Source organism: Meles meles, chromosome 11 (genome assembly GCF_922984935.1).
Source record: "Meles meles chromosome 11, mMelMel3.1 paternal haplotype, whole genome shotgun sequence".
In the NCBI taxonomy this organism is placed as follows: domain Eukaryota; kingdom Metazoa; phylum Chordata; class Mammalia; order Carnivora; family Mustelidae; genus Meles; species Meles meles.
In genome coordinates this window covers 30,624,675-30,644,669 of record NC_060076.1, presented here as the reverse complement: position 1 = coordinate 30,644,669, position 19,995 = coordinate 30,624,675, and the positions used below count along the sequence as shown (strand labels likewise).

Sequence of the window (19,995 nt, the reverse complement as noted above, 5' to 3'; positions counted from 1 at the left end):
GATATGCCCAATCAGATAACCCAAAAGGTGAATCTAATTCCTGGACATGCCTGTGTTAATCAGAACTCCTTGATTACAAATGACAAAAATGAGACTGAGCAAAGAAGGGAACCTACTGGCTTGTGTAACTATAAAGTCCTCTGTGTACCAATATAGAAAGGTGGTCAAAACATGTTAAAATGGGGCGCCTGGGCGGCTCCGTGGGTTAAAGCCTCTGTCTTCGGCTCAGGTCATGATCTCAGGGTCCTGAGATCGAGCCCTACATCGGGCTCTCTGCTCAGCGGGGAGCCTGCTTCCTCCTCTCTCTCTGCCTGCCTCTCTGCCTACTTGTGATCTCTGTCTGTCAAATAAATTTAAAAATCTTTAAAAAACATGTTAAGAGAAATACAGGTTGTGGAACAGTGTATATAGTGTGGTTCTACTTCATATATTTTTTAATCTACTTATGAGTGTGTATGTTTATATCCCTGGAGAGAAAGAAAACATCTAGAAGAATAAATACACCTCATATATTAACAATGATTAATTTCTAGTGAGTAAAACGCTGATGACATATTTTTCAATTTATACCCTTATGTATTAGAGTGTTTTATAATTTTTTAAAGGTTCAGATTTATGCTTGGTTAATGGTACCACCATGCTAATGCAGAGACATCACATACCATCCAGTATGCAGCCACTAGCCATGGATAGGTATTAAATTTAAATAAATTAAGATGAGATAAAATTTTTAAGTTCTGTTCTTCAGTTGCAGTCACCATATCTCAAGGGTTTGATAGCCACATACCCCTAAGTGGCTAACATATTGAGAGTACAGATATAGAACATTTCCATCAATGCAAAACATCTCTCCATGATGGGAAGCATCTGGTAAGCTAGATGAACCTAGATGCTCACCTGATTGCTTTCACTAGGATAAGTGGCTTCACTGAGATGCAGCCAGATTGAAGCAGGTGCAGCCAGGAGCACCTGTGTGCAATCTGACAGCCGCCAGGAGTTTGAGTGAAGGGTCAAGTCTGTGTTCCTTTATGCAAGATCTTGTAATGTCTTTGGGAGAGGCACTCTGCTAGAGGCAATGTATTCATTAATTTTAAGGGAGACAAGGAAAATCCCTACCCAGTAATTTTTAAAGGAAAATGAGAACCTCTAAATCTTTTGCCATGTTGAGATTTACCTGTTTTAATTAGAAAGAAAAACAAACTGGTTGATTTAAGAGTATTTTTCCTTTTCTTCTCATTTGCCTAATTCCCTAGTAACTTAGCATTGCATATGGAGAAAGAAGAATCATGTTCCTTTCTGGTAGGGAAATTAAAATGGTATCTTAAGTACTTTGGTTTAAAATTATTTGCACGCAAACATAGGAAGCTCTACTTTCCTTAGTTTTTTTTTTTTTCCTAGTTGGAATATTCAATATTTGTTTTACATAATATGCAGAAAATTCAGTGTTAGTTTCTTGTTTCTATTCTGACTTAACCTCATAAAATCGTTTTCCAGTGCCTTTTTTCCCAGGTAGATCTAGAATTTAAATAACAAACAGGAATTCACAATAATCTTTTTTATTTAAAAAAATTATGTGATTTTATTTAAGATGTTACAGATTACAGTATGATTTCAGTATTTAAGTAGCAACTTATTATATCTCTGTCATCCTTTTAAAACCATGAAAACAAAAAGTCCTTGAAAGTCTTTTTTTTTTTTTAAATATTTTATTTATTTTGTTTGACAGAGAGAGAGGTCACAAGTAGGCAGAGAGGCCACAAGTAGGCAGAGAGGCAGGCAGAGAGGGAGAAACAGGCTCCCCACTGAGCAGAGAGCCCGATGCGGGGCTTGATCCCAGGACCCTGAGATCATGACCTGAGCCGAAGGCAGAGGCTTAAACCACTGAGCCACCCAGGCGCCCCGAAAGTCTTTTTTTTTAAGAGCAAAGTAGTTACAACTTTATTTGACCACAGATCTCCTACCCTTCCTCTTTCTTTCCAAAGTACTTATTAACATCTTCCATACCAGAAGATCACTGTTCAGAGCTCATTGATTTATATCAAAAACTTAGTTGTTGGTTTTTTTTTTTTTTTTAAAGATTTATTTATTTGACAGATAGAGGTTACAAGTAGGCAGAGAGGCAGGCACAGAGAGAGAGAGGAGGAAGCAGGCTCCCAGCCAAGCAGAGAGCCCGATGCGGGGCTCGATCCCAGGACCCCGGGATCATGACCTGAGCTGAAGGCAGAGGCTTTAACCCGCTGAGCCACCCAGGTGCCCCCAAAAACTTAGTTTTAACCAATATAGTAATAAACCATCCCAAACAGATTCAGGTGATATGTTCCTTGAACAAATGACAGGCTTGCTATGAGTAAAACCAACTATAGAATTTTATCCATTCAGTCAAGTGACATCTTTTAAATACCTATTATGTCCCTGTGCTAAGCTGGGGCTACCAATTTGGAAGACCCCTTCCCTTAGGGCCTCATGGCTTGGTGGCGGGAGACACAGGGAAACAGAGGATGGCCATGCAGTGTCCTAAGTGTTGGGATCATATGAGATCTGCACAGGAGCAATCACATCACACTGCAGAGGTGGTCAAGGAGGACTTCCAGAGCAATTTCAGGAGTTTGGGTGTGTACTGTCCATCCACTTCTGGGTTCTTTATAAAGCCCTCTACACCTAACACCCTGCATCAAAGTAGTCCTAATGATGAAAAACATATTCCATGCCTCCATCCCCAAATATAGAAAAGTACAGAATCAGAATCTACCATGAAGACCCACAGAACCTAATCCTATTATAGAAGGATCCATAATGACTGGGCAAATTTCTTTTGTTGGACTTAAATCCTACCCTATTTTCCTGAGATTAAATGGATTCTGTTGTTGAAGCCCCTAAGTAAGTTACCTTTACTTGGAACATCATACATTAGGATTTTGACGTAGATGTTATTATGGAACGGATAGACCAAAGGAAGTAAGAAAAAAGTCCTCTTTTTTTCTTAAGAGGAGGTCCAAGACTCAAGATGATTTGTTAGGACAAATTAGAAAGCCATTCTCTAGGCAGAATGTCAACCCAGCCTCCCCAAGGCCAAGCCAGTGCTCAGTGAGGAAGCAAAGGCTGCCATGATGGTGATTCAGATACTGAGTGCGTGCATACACCTGTGACACCAGGTTTTGCTCCTACAGTGGCTATGCCTGCACTTTTACCAAAAGCTTCTGTTGATTATTAATGAGAGAAGTTTTAAAGATGGCAAGAAAATTACTTTTCCTTTTGAAATTGTAGTATGAGTGTAGTTTCTTCAATTGGCTCTTTAAAAATTAAGAAGTCCTCATCCTCACAGATTAATAAGATTTTCTTCCCCTACTTCCACTCACACTCCCTTAGACATACTTATTATATTATATTATATTATATTATAGACATACTTATTATATTATTATAACTTATGCAGTTAATAAGTCTGCTTCATATGCTCGACTGTCAGAAATGACCTAAGCCTTCTTTCCTTTGAGAAGGGCTCACTCTATTGATGCTTGAACAATCATATTTCCAAAGATTATCTTCAATGTTTTTGACTGGAGTAGATGGCACATCAAAGACTCATAATTTCTTCTCATTTCTGCACCATATTCTCCCCTTCCCCCACAAGAGGAAAGTAATGCCTTTAGTATCTAAAGACTGGCATTCCAATAGCCCACTTCTTATTCTTGTAGCTTACCCAGTGGTGCTCATTCCTATAATGAAGTCAGGAACTGAGACAGTTGAATCCAAAAATATTTGTGGCCTTGGAGCAGAAGCTCCATTCCTTTCACAGCAGGGTAGGTTGTTTTGGCCATGACTCTTTGGAGTCCTATAACTCCAAACTCCGTAACTTTCCCATAACAGAAAACCAATTGCTCTATGGGAGGCCAAAAACAATTTTTAATAAGGATTTAAGTGAACCCTATGAAACTCAGGAGGCATAGACTGGCCTCAGCGTAAACTAAAATAAGAAACTAAAAAACCATCAAAAGCAAAATTATCCATTCTCTCCAGGCCTTATGGTCTCTTGACTTTGCACTTCATTCTTCTCTATGTAGATCTCTCCATTAAGTCTCACAGGTTTCCCAGATGCAGACAGCCACACAAGGCAGCGCTGTAACTCCAGGACTTCTATGTCCTGAGTTCAAGTGATCAACAAAGACACACAAAGTCTGTGACTGTCACTTCTAATTCTTAAGAGAGAAGTTCATGGGCCTACCTTGAGCCAAGTATCTACTCTTAGTCAAGTCCGCTCTAGCCAGGGAATGATGTCAACTGTTAGGGGCAGTGAGATATTTTCTGTCTTTCAAAAAGCTTGAGTAGAAGTGAAATATATATTTATCCATATTAAGCCTCAAAGGAATAACCAAAGTATCTGTTTTTTCTTGTTTGAGATAAAATCACAAATTGATTTGGTTACTCTGTTCATTTCATGCCAGTCAGAATCTCTGCACTTATATTTAATTCAAGAGCAATTACTTAATTAAAATTAGAAATCAAATTAATTACTCCAGGGTAAATATATGCAATCTATTAAATAAACAACATATTTCAATTTTAGGGCCCATAGGAGGAAAATACTTAGAGGACCTTGGTGTGGAAAAGCTCAGAAACTTCTGCCTTAGCAGAAGAAAGGCAGCTCCAGGTTCTGGGGTTTATGAAGGAGATTCAGTGAAAGCATAAAAACTTCAATTCTGCTCATCTGCTAGAACATCCCCCATGGGCTGACCTGTTTATAGTGGTTACTAGTGGTTATTTTACTTCTCTGTGCTATGTAACAAATTGCCACACACATAGCCACTTAAAAACACACAAACTTATCTCATGCTTTCTGTAGGTTAGAGTCTGTGTATGAGTTAGTGGGGGGTCTTCTGCCCAGTATTTTATTAGGTGGAAGTCAAGGTGTCAGCTGGGACTGTAATCTCATCTGAGGCCGAGGGTCTTCTTTCAAGCTCATCAGTTGCTGGAAGAATTCAGTTCCTGTAGGACTGAGACCCTCAGTCCCTAGAGTCAGCCCATCATTCCTGGCTATGTGGTCCTCTCCACAATATGGTAGTTTGCCAACAATGTGTTTCTACTGCTTCAAATCTCTTAACTTCATTTAAAGGTCTCAGGAGATTAGTAGATCAGGCCTGCCCAGGATAATCTCTCTCTTTTGTTAACCTAAAGTTATTAGGGACTTAATCACATCATTATAGTTCCTACACCTTTGCTATAAAATATACCATAATCAAGGAATGGCATTCCGTTACATTCATAGGTCTTACCCACACCAAAGAGGATCATACCAAGCATGAATACTAGGGGGCAGAAGTCTTAGCAGAATTCTGCCTGCTGCAATAAAATGAAGAGAAAGAAGAGTGAGGATTGATCTTGGTTCAGCCTCTCCCAGGCTTAAAGTCACCATCCTTTTTGCATAAAGCAGAATTAGGCTGTGGGCGTAAGTACGCTCAAACTGAAGGAAATCTCAGTAATATAAGCATTTGTACCTCTTAAACCTAGTTTTAACTATTTATCTCTTATATTGGCCTGATTTATTTTTGCTAACTTAATCATTTATTATATATTTGCATAGTATGTGTAATATTATAAGGTCCTTTATATATGGGATAATCCTTTGCCATCTACAAAGAGTTTCTCCAGGGGGCGCCTGGGTGGCTCAGTGGGTTAAAGCCCAAGCCTTCAGCTCAGGTCACGATCTCAGAGTCCTGGGATCAATCCCCACTTCGGGCTCTCTGCTCAGCAGGGAGCCTGCGTCCCTTCCTCTCTCTCTGCCTGCCTCTCTGCGTACTTGTGATGTCTGTCAAATAAATAAATAAAATCTTATAAAAAAAAAAAAGAGTTTCTCCACGTCTTCTCATTTAATCCCATTTCTCATGTTGTCTCATTCCCATTAGGGTATTTCCCTTCATGCGGGTCAGAGGATTAGAGAAGCTAGAGCCATGCATCTAGGATTACAAAGTCAGTGACAGAACAAAGGCCCAAAGTTAGGTCTTCATCTCCAAATTATGGTCCCGCTCCTTTTTGATCCTCCTTTGTATCATGAGAATATGACGGCTTCCAGTGCCACCTCCCTTTGGTTCTCAACTAAGAAGCGGTTGAACACAGTTTCTGTCTCCTTTCTCCAACCTTCCGTGTCATTTTTGAGAACTAAGCAGACCAGGATTTTGTTTGCCTACCCTTCTCCTACAGGACAGTGGGCCCCCTGCATATTGATATGCTGGGTAACAGTTTAAATTTTGTTGAGTTTCTGATTGGCCAGTTGATTTTATGTAACTCTTTATATATTAGGTTTTTCCAGACAACAGTTTCTGTTGTTTATTCTGCTTTGGGAAGGCTGAGGAGGGCCAAGAACTCCCCTTTATCAGCAAGTACCTTGTAAGCCTTAAGCTAAAACAGTATTTTTTACATATATTACTTTTCACATTTAAGTGTTTTATATCATTCCTATATCCATTTTACATATGAGGAAACTGAGATTCAGAGAGATTTGATATATTACCTGAAGCCATACAGGTAGCAAATGGTGCATTTAGTACTACATCTGGGTCTTTAAGCTCCAAAGGCCATAAACTTCTATAATACCATATAACCAGCTCGGACATCACTGCTGACACAGTCCTTCCCTGTCTCATCCTGTATCTGTCATAGTTAATATTCTCTTCTTGATTTCATCATAACATCCATCCATCCTCCCACACATTTACCATCCGTCCACCCATCCATCCGTCCTCCAATTATAACAACTAACCAGTGTTAAACACCTATCATTTGGCCACTTGCTCCCATCCTGGTAAAATGAAGAATTCCTTCCTTCCTACAGTCCTACCACTAGCTGATGAGTTTAGCACAGAGTTGGTAGTTGTCTGCTGACTTACAATGCTTCTGCTGAGACGCTTGAGATTAGCACTCAAATCAACTTAGTTTACTTTAACAAAGGAGGTAGTAGGACTATAGAGTTTTAGACCATAGAGACCATTTATACACTGCTTCCATCTATCTCTTACCTACTTCTCTTAAGTAGGTAATAAATAAAATGCAGATCAAAGTCATCCAGGACTTTCTTCTTGAAGCCTTCTCTTGACTCCTCAGGTCATCACTCTCACTTCCTTACACATTTACCATCATTGAGCTTTGGCCTCCTCCCCACTCCCCACCCCCACCACCCCCACCACCTCAACCCAGAGGCCTGAGCCAGCCCTGGGGAAGTGCAGGGCCAATAAAGGGCAAGGTTGATGAGCTTCTCAGGCCAGAGTTCTGGGCCTTCCCCTCCGCCAGCCCCTGAAGTCATTCAAAACCTTGCTGTAGAACTTTATATTTCTATATATTCATCACTAATGAATGTTCTCAAATGACAAAATCATTTTGAATTTTTATTCTGCTTTCTCTGATATTAGCTGTGCTTGCCAATTTTGTGTTGTTATATTCATCCATGTCATTGAATTTTTAAAAATCCCTAATGGCAGAAGATCAAAGAGAAAATTCTGTGGCCCAATTTAGCTTAACCTAGACTTAATAATTATCCTTTCCTTAGTGTAATTGTATATCTACTGAGAATATTATACACTTGACATTTCTCCATATTAATCACCAATAAATAACAAATATGATGCTAAAGGATAGAAGTGGGGGGGAGCAAGAATGTCATATTTATATCTTTATAGATAAAGAGTTCTTTAAAGAGTGAGCAGGCAGGAAGGCATAGGCAGCCCGGGCTGAGAGGAAGACCTGTGTATTTTCTCCTAACTGAGGAGAAATGCCTGATGAGGTTTACTGGCTTGTTCTCTAGTCAAATGATAGGCCTCTTCTCTCCATTACCAAAACATGGGTAGGACAAAGCCCAAGGTGTACGACAGAGAGAAAATTGCGTAGTTTGCCTGAAATAGCTATCACCGAAGATTTGGGAGGAGTAGAAAGACACAATCACATGTGTCTTGGGATCATAACTCTTTAGCAGCAGAGTAGGTGATGGCACGAAGGGGCTGAGATCCCAAAGGCAACAAGAGCAGATGGAACAAGGTTTCAGAGTGTACTTGGCGGAGTATGGTGTCCTGAATAGGAGTCTGGCAGCTGGCAGAACAAAAATACGAGAAATGGGAGGGGCACCATGGTAAGAAAGACCCGACAACTAACCAGGGGGGGCATGAGGAGGAGTGAAAAAAGTGAGGGAAGGGTCTGGAATGATGTTGAGAATTCTAATGTGGGTGACTGAGAAGGTATTGATTAGATTTACCAGGATAGAGAAACTCAAGAAAAGTGGCAGGTGAAGGGGAGGAGAAATGCCAAACTCCATTTCAGACTTACGACATTTGGACTATCTTTGGACCACAAGGTTGGTGGTCAGGGGAGTATGCAGGGGGCCAAGAGTGGTGATAGGAAGGGTCGATGGGATCAGTACAAGAGTAGAATCCACAGAAAGAGCTGCGATCTCCCAAGAAGAGAGCATGGAAAGAAAATAAAAAGAGGGGCAAGGATAGATCCTAGGAGGGCACTACTGTTTACAAACCAGGCCAGTAAAAAGAAGTGAAAGCAGTCCAGGAAAGATGGTTAGAGACAGGAGAAAGTGATGGTTTTAAATACTAAAAAAGGAGAGAGGTGGTTGTGGGGGCTAGGGCTCAGGTAAGCCCATCTTACCCCAAAGCCATGTAAAAAAGCATTGAAAAGACCAAGCATGTTGTATGGAAGTGTTGAGTCACTATATTGTACCCTTGAGACTAATATACTGTATGTTAACTAACTGGAGTTTAAATAAAAACTTCTTTAAAAAAGGAAAGAACAAACCTATAGCACTCAAAGAACAAGAGAAAGGATTCAACACTTACCATGTGCTCAGCATTTTACAGACATTATCTCATTCTGCTAACTGCAGGTTTAAAGTATAAAAGAGTGGTTACATGGCACCAGAGGTTCAAATCCTGACTCCACCATTCACTAGGTCTGTGAGCTTTAATTAATTTTCTTCTTTTTTTAAAAATTTTCTCATCTTTTAATGAGGGTAACCCAGTATCTCACAGTGAGGCACAAGCATAATGTAAGATAATGCATTTCAAGTTATATAGCTTGTTACATGGCTAATCAATGAGTCCTTACTATCCTTTATTTGGGATTGCCTCTATAATATCTGTCTTCCCCACAGAAAGCCCCATATGTCCAAAGATCATGTCTGTTTGGTTAACAGTCTTATTATTGGTTATTCAATTTTGTTAGCAGGTGAATGCCCCCAATGCCTGCATGTAGTAGGCACTCAATAAATATTAGTTGAATGACTGAACAATCTCATTTCATCCACATATTCTTGCCTATGGGTATATCTTTGTTCTCGTTAAAGAAGGGGGGCGGATTCTCCTACATACACTGATCTATTGTAAGTTTTCCAGGTTTCACAAGAGAATGTTATTCTTAACCACAGCTTAATTGCCTATTAATTAAAAGACATAGGTCTGAGGAGGGAAATGGAGAATTATTAATCAAAAGGCATAGTTTCAGTTTCAGTGAAGTAAGATGAATAAGCTAAAAAAACAATCTGATGTACATTGCACCTGTGACCAGTAATACCATATAACGTGCTTTTACGTATTTTTCAAGGGGGTTGATCTCTTCTTGTGTTCTTACCACAGTAAAATTTTTCAAAAATTCTCTCAGAAAATATGAACTATAAAGGGCAAATAAGGATCAAATATACTGACAAAGGAGAATTAACTAATGGCTTAATAATTTTATTTTTACTCCTTCTTATCTTGAGAGATAGTATTGTTTGCAAATAGCAAACTGAGAATAGTTACATGGCTCTTAAAAACTCATATTTGTATAAAGACAATATTTATCAAGAAGCATCGTTTTTTAGATGGAAAAACTATCTGATTATTCAGTCCTGGCTAATGTGATGATTTTATGTTCTTATATACTTTGGTCCATGTGGTATTAGTTGCTTATTCAGAAAAAAAATTTATATTCTACCCAAGTTTTAATAAAATAATGGCTAACAGTTGTTGAGTACCCAATAAGTGGTTTCAGTATCCTAAATCATATAGTTCTCATACCATTCCAATGAGAACTCATTTCTCATGTAAGGAGTGAATTACCAGGTGAGGAAACTAAGGAATAGATAGGTTATGTATTTGATTCAAAGTCATACAGTGGTAATCAGTGGATTTGGGATTTGAACCTGTGTGTATTAGTCAGTTATAAGGAACTTGCACACTGTCAGACAAGTATCAAATAAAATCATGCTTCGTTGAAGGACTTTTATTTTACTCTCAGTAAGAAATACATTTCATACTATATTATACACACTTCCTCTGCCTGTATGTTATATACCAAACAAGTTTCACATAAAAACACTTGCTTACTATGTGTGAAACTGTCTGATATCTGCAATTCTATTCTGTTCTCTTCCACTAAAAGAATTCTAGTTGAACTCCAAAGTTGTGTACATTTGTTTCATAACCCAATAATGGTTTCAGACCTGCAGTTTGGAAAACCACCATACTAAGGAACATATTAAGAGTCAATGATACTAAATGAGTATAATAATAACTAGAGATACCATTTACTAAGCATTTACTATGTCCCCAAATACTGTTGTTGATGTTTATGTATAATATCCTCAATTCTCATTACAACCTTGACAAGTAGCTCAAACTTTTCTCACATAAGAACTGGGATGTGGAGAAGTTAAGGGACTTGTCCTACAGAGATGAGCCTGATTAAAGTTCTCCCACGAGTCTAATAATAACATGTAAGTATATTCAACAATTAAATCAGTAAAGAAAAGACAGGGCTGTATTTCACTAGCAGGTTACTACTAGAAAATAGTCTCCAATTCACTGCAACCTAATAGTTTCTAAAAAACCTAAGCTGAGAGAAACAATACCTGGGAAGGAGTATTTGAAGTATATATAGTCTGGTTCATTCTTCCTAGTCAGATAGTGCTCTAAATACACAGTTAATATACAGTTTAATATACCATTCTTGTGCTACCCCATTTTTCAAATGGAGAAACTGAAGCACAAGATTTTAAATCCCATGCCTAATAAGCAGCAGAGTGAATTTCCAACCCAACAAATGTGTCCCATACTCTAAGCCTTTCATCGTGCTATCTCTCTAGTTCAACCTAGACTGAACCGTAACACCCACCTCCTCAATTCTGTCCCACAGTATTGCTTTTGTGCATTTTGCTTTGATGTGATGTCATCAGCCTATGTTAAGAATTGACGGGAAGGGACACGTGGGTGGCTCAGTCAGTTAAGCCTCTGACTCTTGATTTCGTGCTCAGGTTGTGGTCTTGGGTGTCGTGAGGCTGGTGCTACATCAGGCTTCGAGCTCAGGGGGGTGTCTGCTTGAGAGTCTCTCTCTCTCTCCTTCTGCCCCTCCCCGTGCTCGCATACCCCCCCCCAATAAATAAACACATCTTTAAAAAATATATATTGACATGGAGTCCCATATGAAAAACAGCACCATCGTACTCCACATTGAGCCCTTATTTATCACGCCACACCTTTTATAAAAACCTAGGAAGAATTCCAGTCCAGTTACTATATTAGAAAGATTCTACTTATCTTTATCCATTGGTTAGTTTTATCTTACAGATACTGTGAAATGTGCAACTGACCAGCATTTCCCTATTGTGTTGACTATTAGAAAACTTATACTCCAGGATGGAATTCTGTCTCCTTGCTTATGTCCTTTCTTCTTTTGTTCCAAGTTCTCACCAATGCTTACTTACTTTATATGATGGAGGTTGATAAAACTCCTTTTTGGAACAAAATGAGAATATATAAACATGCCTCATTGCATATTTATGAGTAAGTTATTAACTTTCCTACAAATAAGGAAACGGACACTAGGAAACATTTGAATAAACCACTCAAGTCAGTAGTACCCAGTCTACTGCTTAATGTCATGCTGACATATCTGTGGCCTGATTTTCTGCAGGCCACCTAAGTTTGGGGAGAGAAATGCATCATATTTAGTCATCATCCTGGGTCCACCCCATGAGTTGTGTGACATTATGCAAGTCAAGTAGTCTCTCTGTGCCTCTATTTCATCACCTACAAAATGGAAATAATAATATACCTACCATGCAGGGTCATTGGGCAGAAGCACAGTTAATGTATGTGAAGTTTTTAGACAGTACCTGGGACATAATGCATCATATATATCCTGACCCTTATCGTCACCATCTCTTCCTTCTCTTTTTTGGCTCTTACCTCTGTTGTTTATGTGGAGAACTTCCAACCCCTCTCAAAGGGTCACACTTACTTCTAAAGGTGCCCAGGGAGGTCTCACAAGGGCTCATGATCCATTTTCTTATGTTTTCCCTCCTGCTTACGACCTTGGTTCTCACTTCCATCAGCGCCCTACCTGTAGGTTTCCCACCCCAGCCCCTGTGTGCAGCTACGGACACTCGTGCCTAGCTGGCTCTTTCTTAATATGAAAAACATGCAAGTCCTTCAAGTGTATTATTTCCTGGAGTCCTCACTTAGACATTACCTCTGCATCACAACCACACTGAATCTTACTATCTAAGCTCTGATACAGTTCTTCTGCTGAGTTTCTTTTATTCCTGCTGTCTTTGGAACTGATCATATACCCATGGGACTCAGGTCAAACCAGTCTCCTAAACAGACCATGCTGTCCTCTCCATCCACTTATACTCCCTTCTCTTCCATCCATGAGCCCTTTACCTATTCTTCTGTCAACTCCCTGCCCCCCCAGCAGTTCACCAGGCACAGGCAGCCATGTATGAACCCCAGCTGGGGATCAGCTGACACTCTCCTACAGATCTACCAACCATTGCCTGGTTCTTGTGTTGATGAGCACTCCCTAGCCAGATCACAAATCCTGCACCTTCACAGCACTTAGTTTGGGACAGAACACAAGAGGCAGTTCCCACAAACAGTTGTTGATGGACTGATTAATTTGCAATGGGCTTGATAGCTGCTAGCAAAACCAGAATGAGAAACCCCGTTGGGGAGGAAAACATTCACTGCCTCAGGTAGAGTGAGTTATCATCAACCAGTTAGTTTGGAATGATCTCAGTTTGAGCACTGAAAGGTCCCATGTCCCAGAAACCCCTCAGTCTTGGGCAAACAGAGATGGTTAGTCACCTAGACTGGGCTTCCCAGTTTCACGTATGCCCCTTACAACTCCAGACCAGATACCAGTCCTCTCATTCCAACCTCACATGTCTGCCCCCAGGCTCCTGGATGAGTACACACATGTGTCCACACACACACATACTCGTATTCACTTGCTGTCGTGAGTCATACCGTCATTACCCATCCCCCCATTCTTTGAGCCTATATCAGGTCATATAAATTAATGTCAACAATTGCTCCAGACTTTACAGACTCAAGAAAAGTGTACTGTCATCTCCGCCCTTTCCCTCAGCGTTGTGACCGTCCCCATTATCACTCTTCGTGACCTTCACTTTTCTCTAATCACGGGAGGGTCGTGATCTCAACCCTCAGAGGCAGGATTTCAGATATTGCTGGCTTCTACCTTCTGAATCCTTGCGGAATGGTCAGGATTTAATGTGTTTTTATATACCAGATTGTCGTTCTTGGGAAGTGAAGCTGAGGAAAAACTGGTACGTGAAACCCTTCCCCCGCCCCAACAGCCATAATTGCTCCTTTCACACGGGTATCATCAACCCTCCACTAGCGCTCGGGTCCGGCACAGCCTCACCATCTGCTCATGTGACACCAACATTATGGCCTCCCTCCATGCATCCCTAAATGGGGCTGGAGAAGGCAACAGAGTTGGCAAGTGTGCCAGCTGGCACCAGCGACACAGACCTAGACGGTGATGGATCATGGCCCAGGACCGAGAGGAGGGAGGGAGGACTCCGATGGCTAATCGTGCACACAGTGCTAATCATCATCACAGTGGCAAGGCGGACCTCTTCTGCTCATGGAAGCAGAACCACTGCAGTGTTTCTGTTCCTGTAATAAATGCAAAGTTGCTTTTTAATACGTGGTCACAAGACAATGTTCCATAGAAAAGAAACCTAGAAATCAAGATCTGAATTATTCTGGCTTTGCTTCTGTACGTGTCTAACTGGTGTTATAGGGACTCTCCAGGGAGTTTGAGCATCACTTGAGGATGGCAGGCAGGGGTTTCTGGCTGATCAAGGAGAATGATCAGGGTCAGTAGACTTATGCTTCTGGGTCAGTTCTGTCCACCAGGCTTCCATATCACCCTGAGTCTCCGAGTCTCTCTGTTCTTTACTTAATGCCCTGCAACTGACTGATTCATACTTTCATTCCATTCTCTCTCAGTGCTGCTTCCGGGTTTGAACGGGCCCCACAGCTGTTAGAGATTTATTCTATAGATTTCAAATTTAGGCATACTGGCCTTGGCTTTTTTGTTGGCATTAGTATTGATTTTGATGTATTTGACGTTAAAATGGTTCTATGTTCTAAAAGCTTCTAGTCTACGTTTTTCTAGTGAGTCTTTTTACCTGTGTACATTTTCGCTTTTGTGGACTTCACTTTCATTCCGCCCATTTTATTTTTATTTTTTTTTTTAATATTTTATTTATTCGACAGAGAGAAATCCAACTAGGCAGAGAGGTAGGCAGAGAGAGAGGAGGAAGCAGGCTCCCTCATTCCGCCCATTTTAAAATGGAAATGGTAGCACAGAGGTGTCCAGTAAAATCTTGACACTTGTCCTCGGTGGAGGAAGCTAGATGCCATTTTTGGTTTTGTTTTATTCAAAAGCTCCCATAGATCCCGCCTGTTCTCCAAGTAGGTGTTTCCTGCCTGTTTTCCAAGTAGTTGTTTCCCAAGGGCTGATGAAGCCACGGGACAGAAATATGTTTCCAGCCACATGGAGGAGACGTCTAGAAATCCCAGAATCAGGCCTGTGCAGGAGACACAGACAGCCCTAGAGGGAAAGCCCCCCAAGCTGTGGGAATCATAGTGTTTCCTCAGCTCTGAAACATTCAGGTCACCTGACTAGGCTCCTTCCCATCGGGTCAGCTCAGTTGACCAGTGAAACAAGAAAGGAAGAGAAACTTCGTGACCTCGATGAGATATACTAGCTGCCAGCAGGAGCACCCATTAGCAGGGGCAGCTTTGGAGCCCCTCTCTCTCATACTTACCCAAATCTCCTCTCTGGGGCTAAAAAGAAAAGAAAGCAGAGAGGGCTGACCCGAGCACTGGTGATTTACACGTGGTAAATTCACCGAGAAATACCCTCAGGCACAGAGAAACACACGGGAGTATCCAGAGATGACTAGATGGTCAGAAGTTGTGACAGAAGGTTCACCAGGGGAGAGGGGGAGGAAAGTCCAGAGAGCAGAATATAGTCCTTGTAGAACCAGAGATAAGTCATGTCTGAAGGGCGGTGTGTGGGAAGTGTGGTTTGCGACCTACCGGGAGATAAAGAAAGGAGGCAATGGTTGAGATCAAGGACAAAGACCCTTCTAGCAGAATGGTTAGGAGTTTACACTTAAGACACACTACACCTCAAAGCTCCTGAATGCTTTCAGCTGTGACGAGGAGACACTGCAGGGATAAGATCACAAGTAGAGGCTGTATCGGGTTTCAGAGAGTGGCCAGAGTGTAGAGCTTCTCTGCAATGCTGGGGCTAAAGAAATGGATAGGAGGGGCACCTGGGTGGCTCAGTGGATTGGGCCGCTGCCTTCAGCTCAGGTCATGATCTCAGGGTCCTGGGATCGAGCCCCGCGTCGGGCTCTCTGCTCTGCAGGGAGCCTGCTTCCTCCTCTCTCTCTGCCTGCCTCTCTGCCTACTTGTGATCTCTCTGTCAAATAAAAATAAAATAAAATCTTAAAAAAAAAAAAATGGATAGGAAACAGGTAAAAAAGTGCCTCTCTGCATTAGAGTTGAGCCTATGCCTCCCCCCCATAACTCTTCAGGCTTTTGTGGAGGGTGAAATTTTGATCCCATGGTACAGGTGGTTTTTTTGTTTTGTTTTGTTTTGTTTTGTTTTTCTCCTGGGGAGCAGAAAATGTGGGTTTCTGGCCCAGACTTACACTAACTAGCTATGTCATGACATTGGGTTAGTCATTCCTGGGCTGGAATAAGAACTTTTTACTTTTTAGCCTTCCTAAACCCTTCTCTCCTCCTCATTGCCCCATATGTCCTTCCAAACAAAAACAATTTAAGCCGTAAATGACGTACAAAGACGTCCTCTCAAGATCTGATTTTTTTTTTGTAATGATTACTTTGATACTTTTTAAAAAAATCAACACTTAAAAAAATTTTTTTTCCCTCCATTTTAGTTTCCCAGCTTTGCTGATTCTCAACCTAAGTACCTGTTTAGATAACCTGTTGAATAATTCAGCAGTGCTCAGTTCCCCTTGCTGGGCCTCTGCCTTCTCATCTATGAAATAAAGGTTTAGATGGGAAGATCTCCAGGACTTCTTCCAGCTTAATTTTCTGTAATTTCATAACCTCGAAAACCTGTCTCCTATCTACCTTTATCACCATCTTATTTAGCATTTTAGTGTTTCCAAATATGAATAAGAAAACTAATGTTGGCTTTTTCATATTCCCTCAACTTCTCATACCCAAAGGCTATATCTAAACCTCGGTGAGTATCTGGAACATTTGTGAGTCGAAATGAAGGTTAAGTATGTCCCTTTTTATATCTAAACTTTATGAAGGATCTGTGTCTATGATAAGATGTTACCAGGAAAGCCCTGGATTTACTGGTGGAGAGCATTTTGGAATAAAGTCACCTTTTTGGAGAAGGTGACAGCTGTGCCTGGTCTAGGATTCCTGGACCATGTGTTCGTCCCTACTAGTAATTTAGGGTGTGGTTCTAGGCTTTAATGTTTCTAGGCTTTCGCTTTCCTGTTTGTTCATTCATTCATGATTTACCTGCCTCTAATATTTTATAGGAAGGTAAGTCTATCTCTAATACTTTATGAAATTTCTCACATCTACATCTTGCCAATTCTTATGCCACTGCCCCTTGACTTTTCACCACTGTCCCGATTGGAAATACTGCCTTGGCTCCTAAGCATCCTCTGAGAGGGTGGCCAGCAGAAGCAGGGTCTCCCTCCAAGCCTTGCCTGCCTGTCCGATGGGAGCTGTTCATTATTTTCTGGAAGGTTTCTATAACAGATGTTACAAGGCAGACAAGCAAGCACACACTCCCGGAGCCCAGAGCATGCTGAGCCAGGCACGCACACACTTGCCAATACCAAAAGGAGGAGAGCGGCTGGGGTGATGGAGGGAGTGTGTTCTGCGGGGCGAGCGCTGCTCCGAAGTCCTGCTAATGTCTCTGTGTGGCCATGCTGTATTTTCAGCTTGTCATCATGGCTGGGACAGTGCTGCTTGCCTACTACTTCGAATGCACTGACACTTTTCAGGTGCATATCCAAGGATTCTTCTGTCAGGACGGAGACTTAATGAAGCCTTACCCGGGGACAGAGGAAGAAAGCTTCATCACCCCTCTGGTGCTCTATTGTGTGCTGGCTGCCACCCCAACTGCTATTGTAAGTACGGAATAGACTTCCTTCATTACTGTCAGATCCGAAATAACATTTCCTGTCTTCCTTTTCTCCTTTTTCCTCCCTGCCTGGGCATTCACCAGCAGCCTTACTGGGGTGGTCCTGTTCCCAGCCAAAGCCTTGAATGGAACTCTGCATTAAAAAAAAATAAATCTCATTAAAATAGGTCTTGTCTTTTATAGGCGGCTTTTGTTTTTGGCGTTTGAATGTATATAAATATATGCATTTTGTAAGTAAGTGAGAATGTTCTAAATCAACAGGCTTGATTGGCTAGTACTTTAGTTAAGAGCAGCCGCTGTGCTCTCGGGAAAAAGAAATATGCTGCAGGTGGTATTCAGAAGAGGTCTTGAATGTAAATGCTGGCACTGATTTAAAGGCTCAGATCGGAGTGGAACAGACTCCCTAGGGCCTGCGTCTCCTGCTGTTCTGATTGAACTTCCAGAGGGGCCATTGCGAGAATCGCTTGACCTAAAGTTTGCTGTGATTCATCCTTGGTGGCTCTGGCTGTGTTCACATTACATCACGTTCAATTCGGCTTTAAATTTACCTTCATTTATTTCATTCTTCTCTCTCATGAGGCAAAAGAATTGGCCGGACTATTCTCAAGAGAAACTGTTTCAAAAGCATAAACTCACAGATCTGTGTTATCCGGTAAAGGGCTTGAACCCTTAGACATTTTAATTTCAATTTTAAAAATGACTTTGTGAGTGTTTTAAGATAAACCTTTCTGTGTCTGAACAGGCTACAAGGTCAGATTAGTTGGGATGTAATCTCCGTTGTCATTTCCCTGTATCTCTTCGAAGAGCTGCCCCCCAAGCTCTGCCCCCTTCACCCCCCCAGCCTCTTCTTCTCCCCTCTTTTGGTAATAAAAATATTGACAGGCATGCTGAGAAATATTCTGATGGCTCAGACATTCAGTTCAAGTATTTTCTTTTTTTTTTTTTTTAAGATTTTATTCATTTGACAGAGAGAAATCACAAGAGAGGCAGGCAGAGAGAGAGGAAGGGAAGCAGGCTCTCCGCTGGGCAGAGAGCCCGATGCGGGACTCGATCCCAGGACCCTGAGATCATGACCTGAGCCGAAGGCAGCGGCTTAACCCACTGAGCCACCCAGGCGCCCCCCAGTTCAAGTATTTTCTATGTAAATGTTTTGCTTGCTTTAAGATGAGTAATGGAATAGAATTTTGAGGAGAAAGAATATGGGCATAATGAGTCATAGTACTTTAATTTCATTTTGATCATTGATCCTTGGCTCTACAAGTGCCCCGCTCCGCACCCCTGTGCCCTTAAATGATAAGACTATGCTGTAGCAATTAAGGTCAGCAGTGATAAAACTGTGATGTGTTGGGGTGGTTAAAAATACAAGCTCTGCAGTCTAACACACCTGGATTCCCATCCTGTCTATGTGACTTTGGCCAAATCGTTCTCTTGCCCCCCCACCATAAAATAGGGATAACAGGACTCCCTATTTCATGGAGCTCTCATGAGATTTTAATAAGACGGTTCATACGAAATAACTCCACACAGTGTCTGGCATGTACTAAGTGTTTAGAAGTAGGGCAACAAAGAACCTGGCTGGAAACTGTTTTTCACGGACCAACTTCCAGTACCTGAAGAGAACGAGATTCCACTTAGAAACCCAGGAACTGCAGGCAGTAGACTTACTCCGGAATCATGTCCGGATGTCTTTCTGTCTCAGAAGCGTATCATTTTCTTATGTATTCAGACATCTCTCTGAGTGATTTGTTGACTTACTAATGTATTTTCCTCTCTTCTTCCTAGTCCCAGGATATATATCATTGCCTAGGTTCTCCTGTAATTACTTCTCGGAATTAGAGAGATTTTTTTCCATCCAAAAAAAAACCTAACTAAAGCAAGGGAAACTGATTAGAAAAAATTAGGGCCAAAAAAAAAAAATTAGTGAATCAGAAAAAAAAAAAAGAATTAACAAATAAAACCAGGAGCTGATTCTTTGAAAAGTAAAATGTACAACCCCCTAGATAGTCTAATATAAGAAAGGCAGAAGTAAAAAAAAGAAAAGTTAAAGCACACATATATATATGTATGTATAAGCAAAAACACATAAATTTTTAAAAGTCTATATTGTATTTACAGAGCAGCTGGGTGGCTCATGCAGTTAAGCATTTGTCTTTGGCTCAGGTCATGATCCCAGAGACCTGGGATCAAGTCCCACATCAGGCTCTCTGCTCAGTGGGGAGTCTGCTTCTCCCTCTGCCCCTCCCTGGCTCATGTGCATTCTCTTTCTCTCTCTCTCTCTCACTCTCTCTCTCTCAAATACATAAAGTCTTAAAAAAATAAATTTTATTTACAAGTCTCTGCCAATAAATGCTTTCCTCTCAATAAAATTGGTAATATTTTATGAAAAGATAATTTACTTACAATGTCCTAAAAAGATGTAGAAAAGCGAAATAGTGAATAAAAACAGAATAAATTTTTAAACATATCTAAAATTTATCTCGTAAAATGGTACTGAGGACATGTAGCTGT

At 41.0% G+C, this 19,995-nt stretch overlaps 1 protein-coding gene across 1 annotated transcript in view; it reads left to right on the top strand.

Moving 5' to 3' along the window:
• PLPPR1 (phospholipid phosphatase related 1) overlaps positions 1-19,995 on the top strand; it is a 267,180-nt gene that overhangs the window by 206,000 nt on the left and 41,185 nt on the right. The window contains exon 3 of the mRNA XM_046023129.1: positions 17,285-17,473. Within this exon, the coding sequence (XP_045879085.1) occupies positions 17,285-17,473 (189 nt within the window). The remainder of the gene's footprint in view (positions 1-17,284; positions 17,474-19,995) is intronic.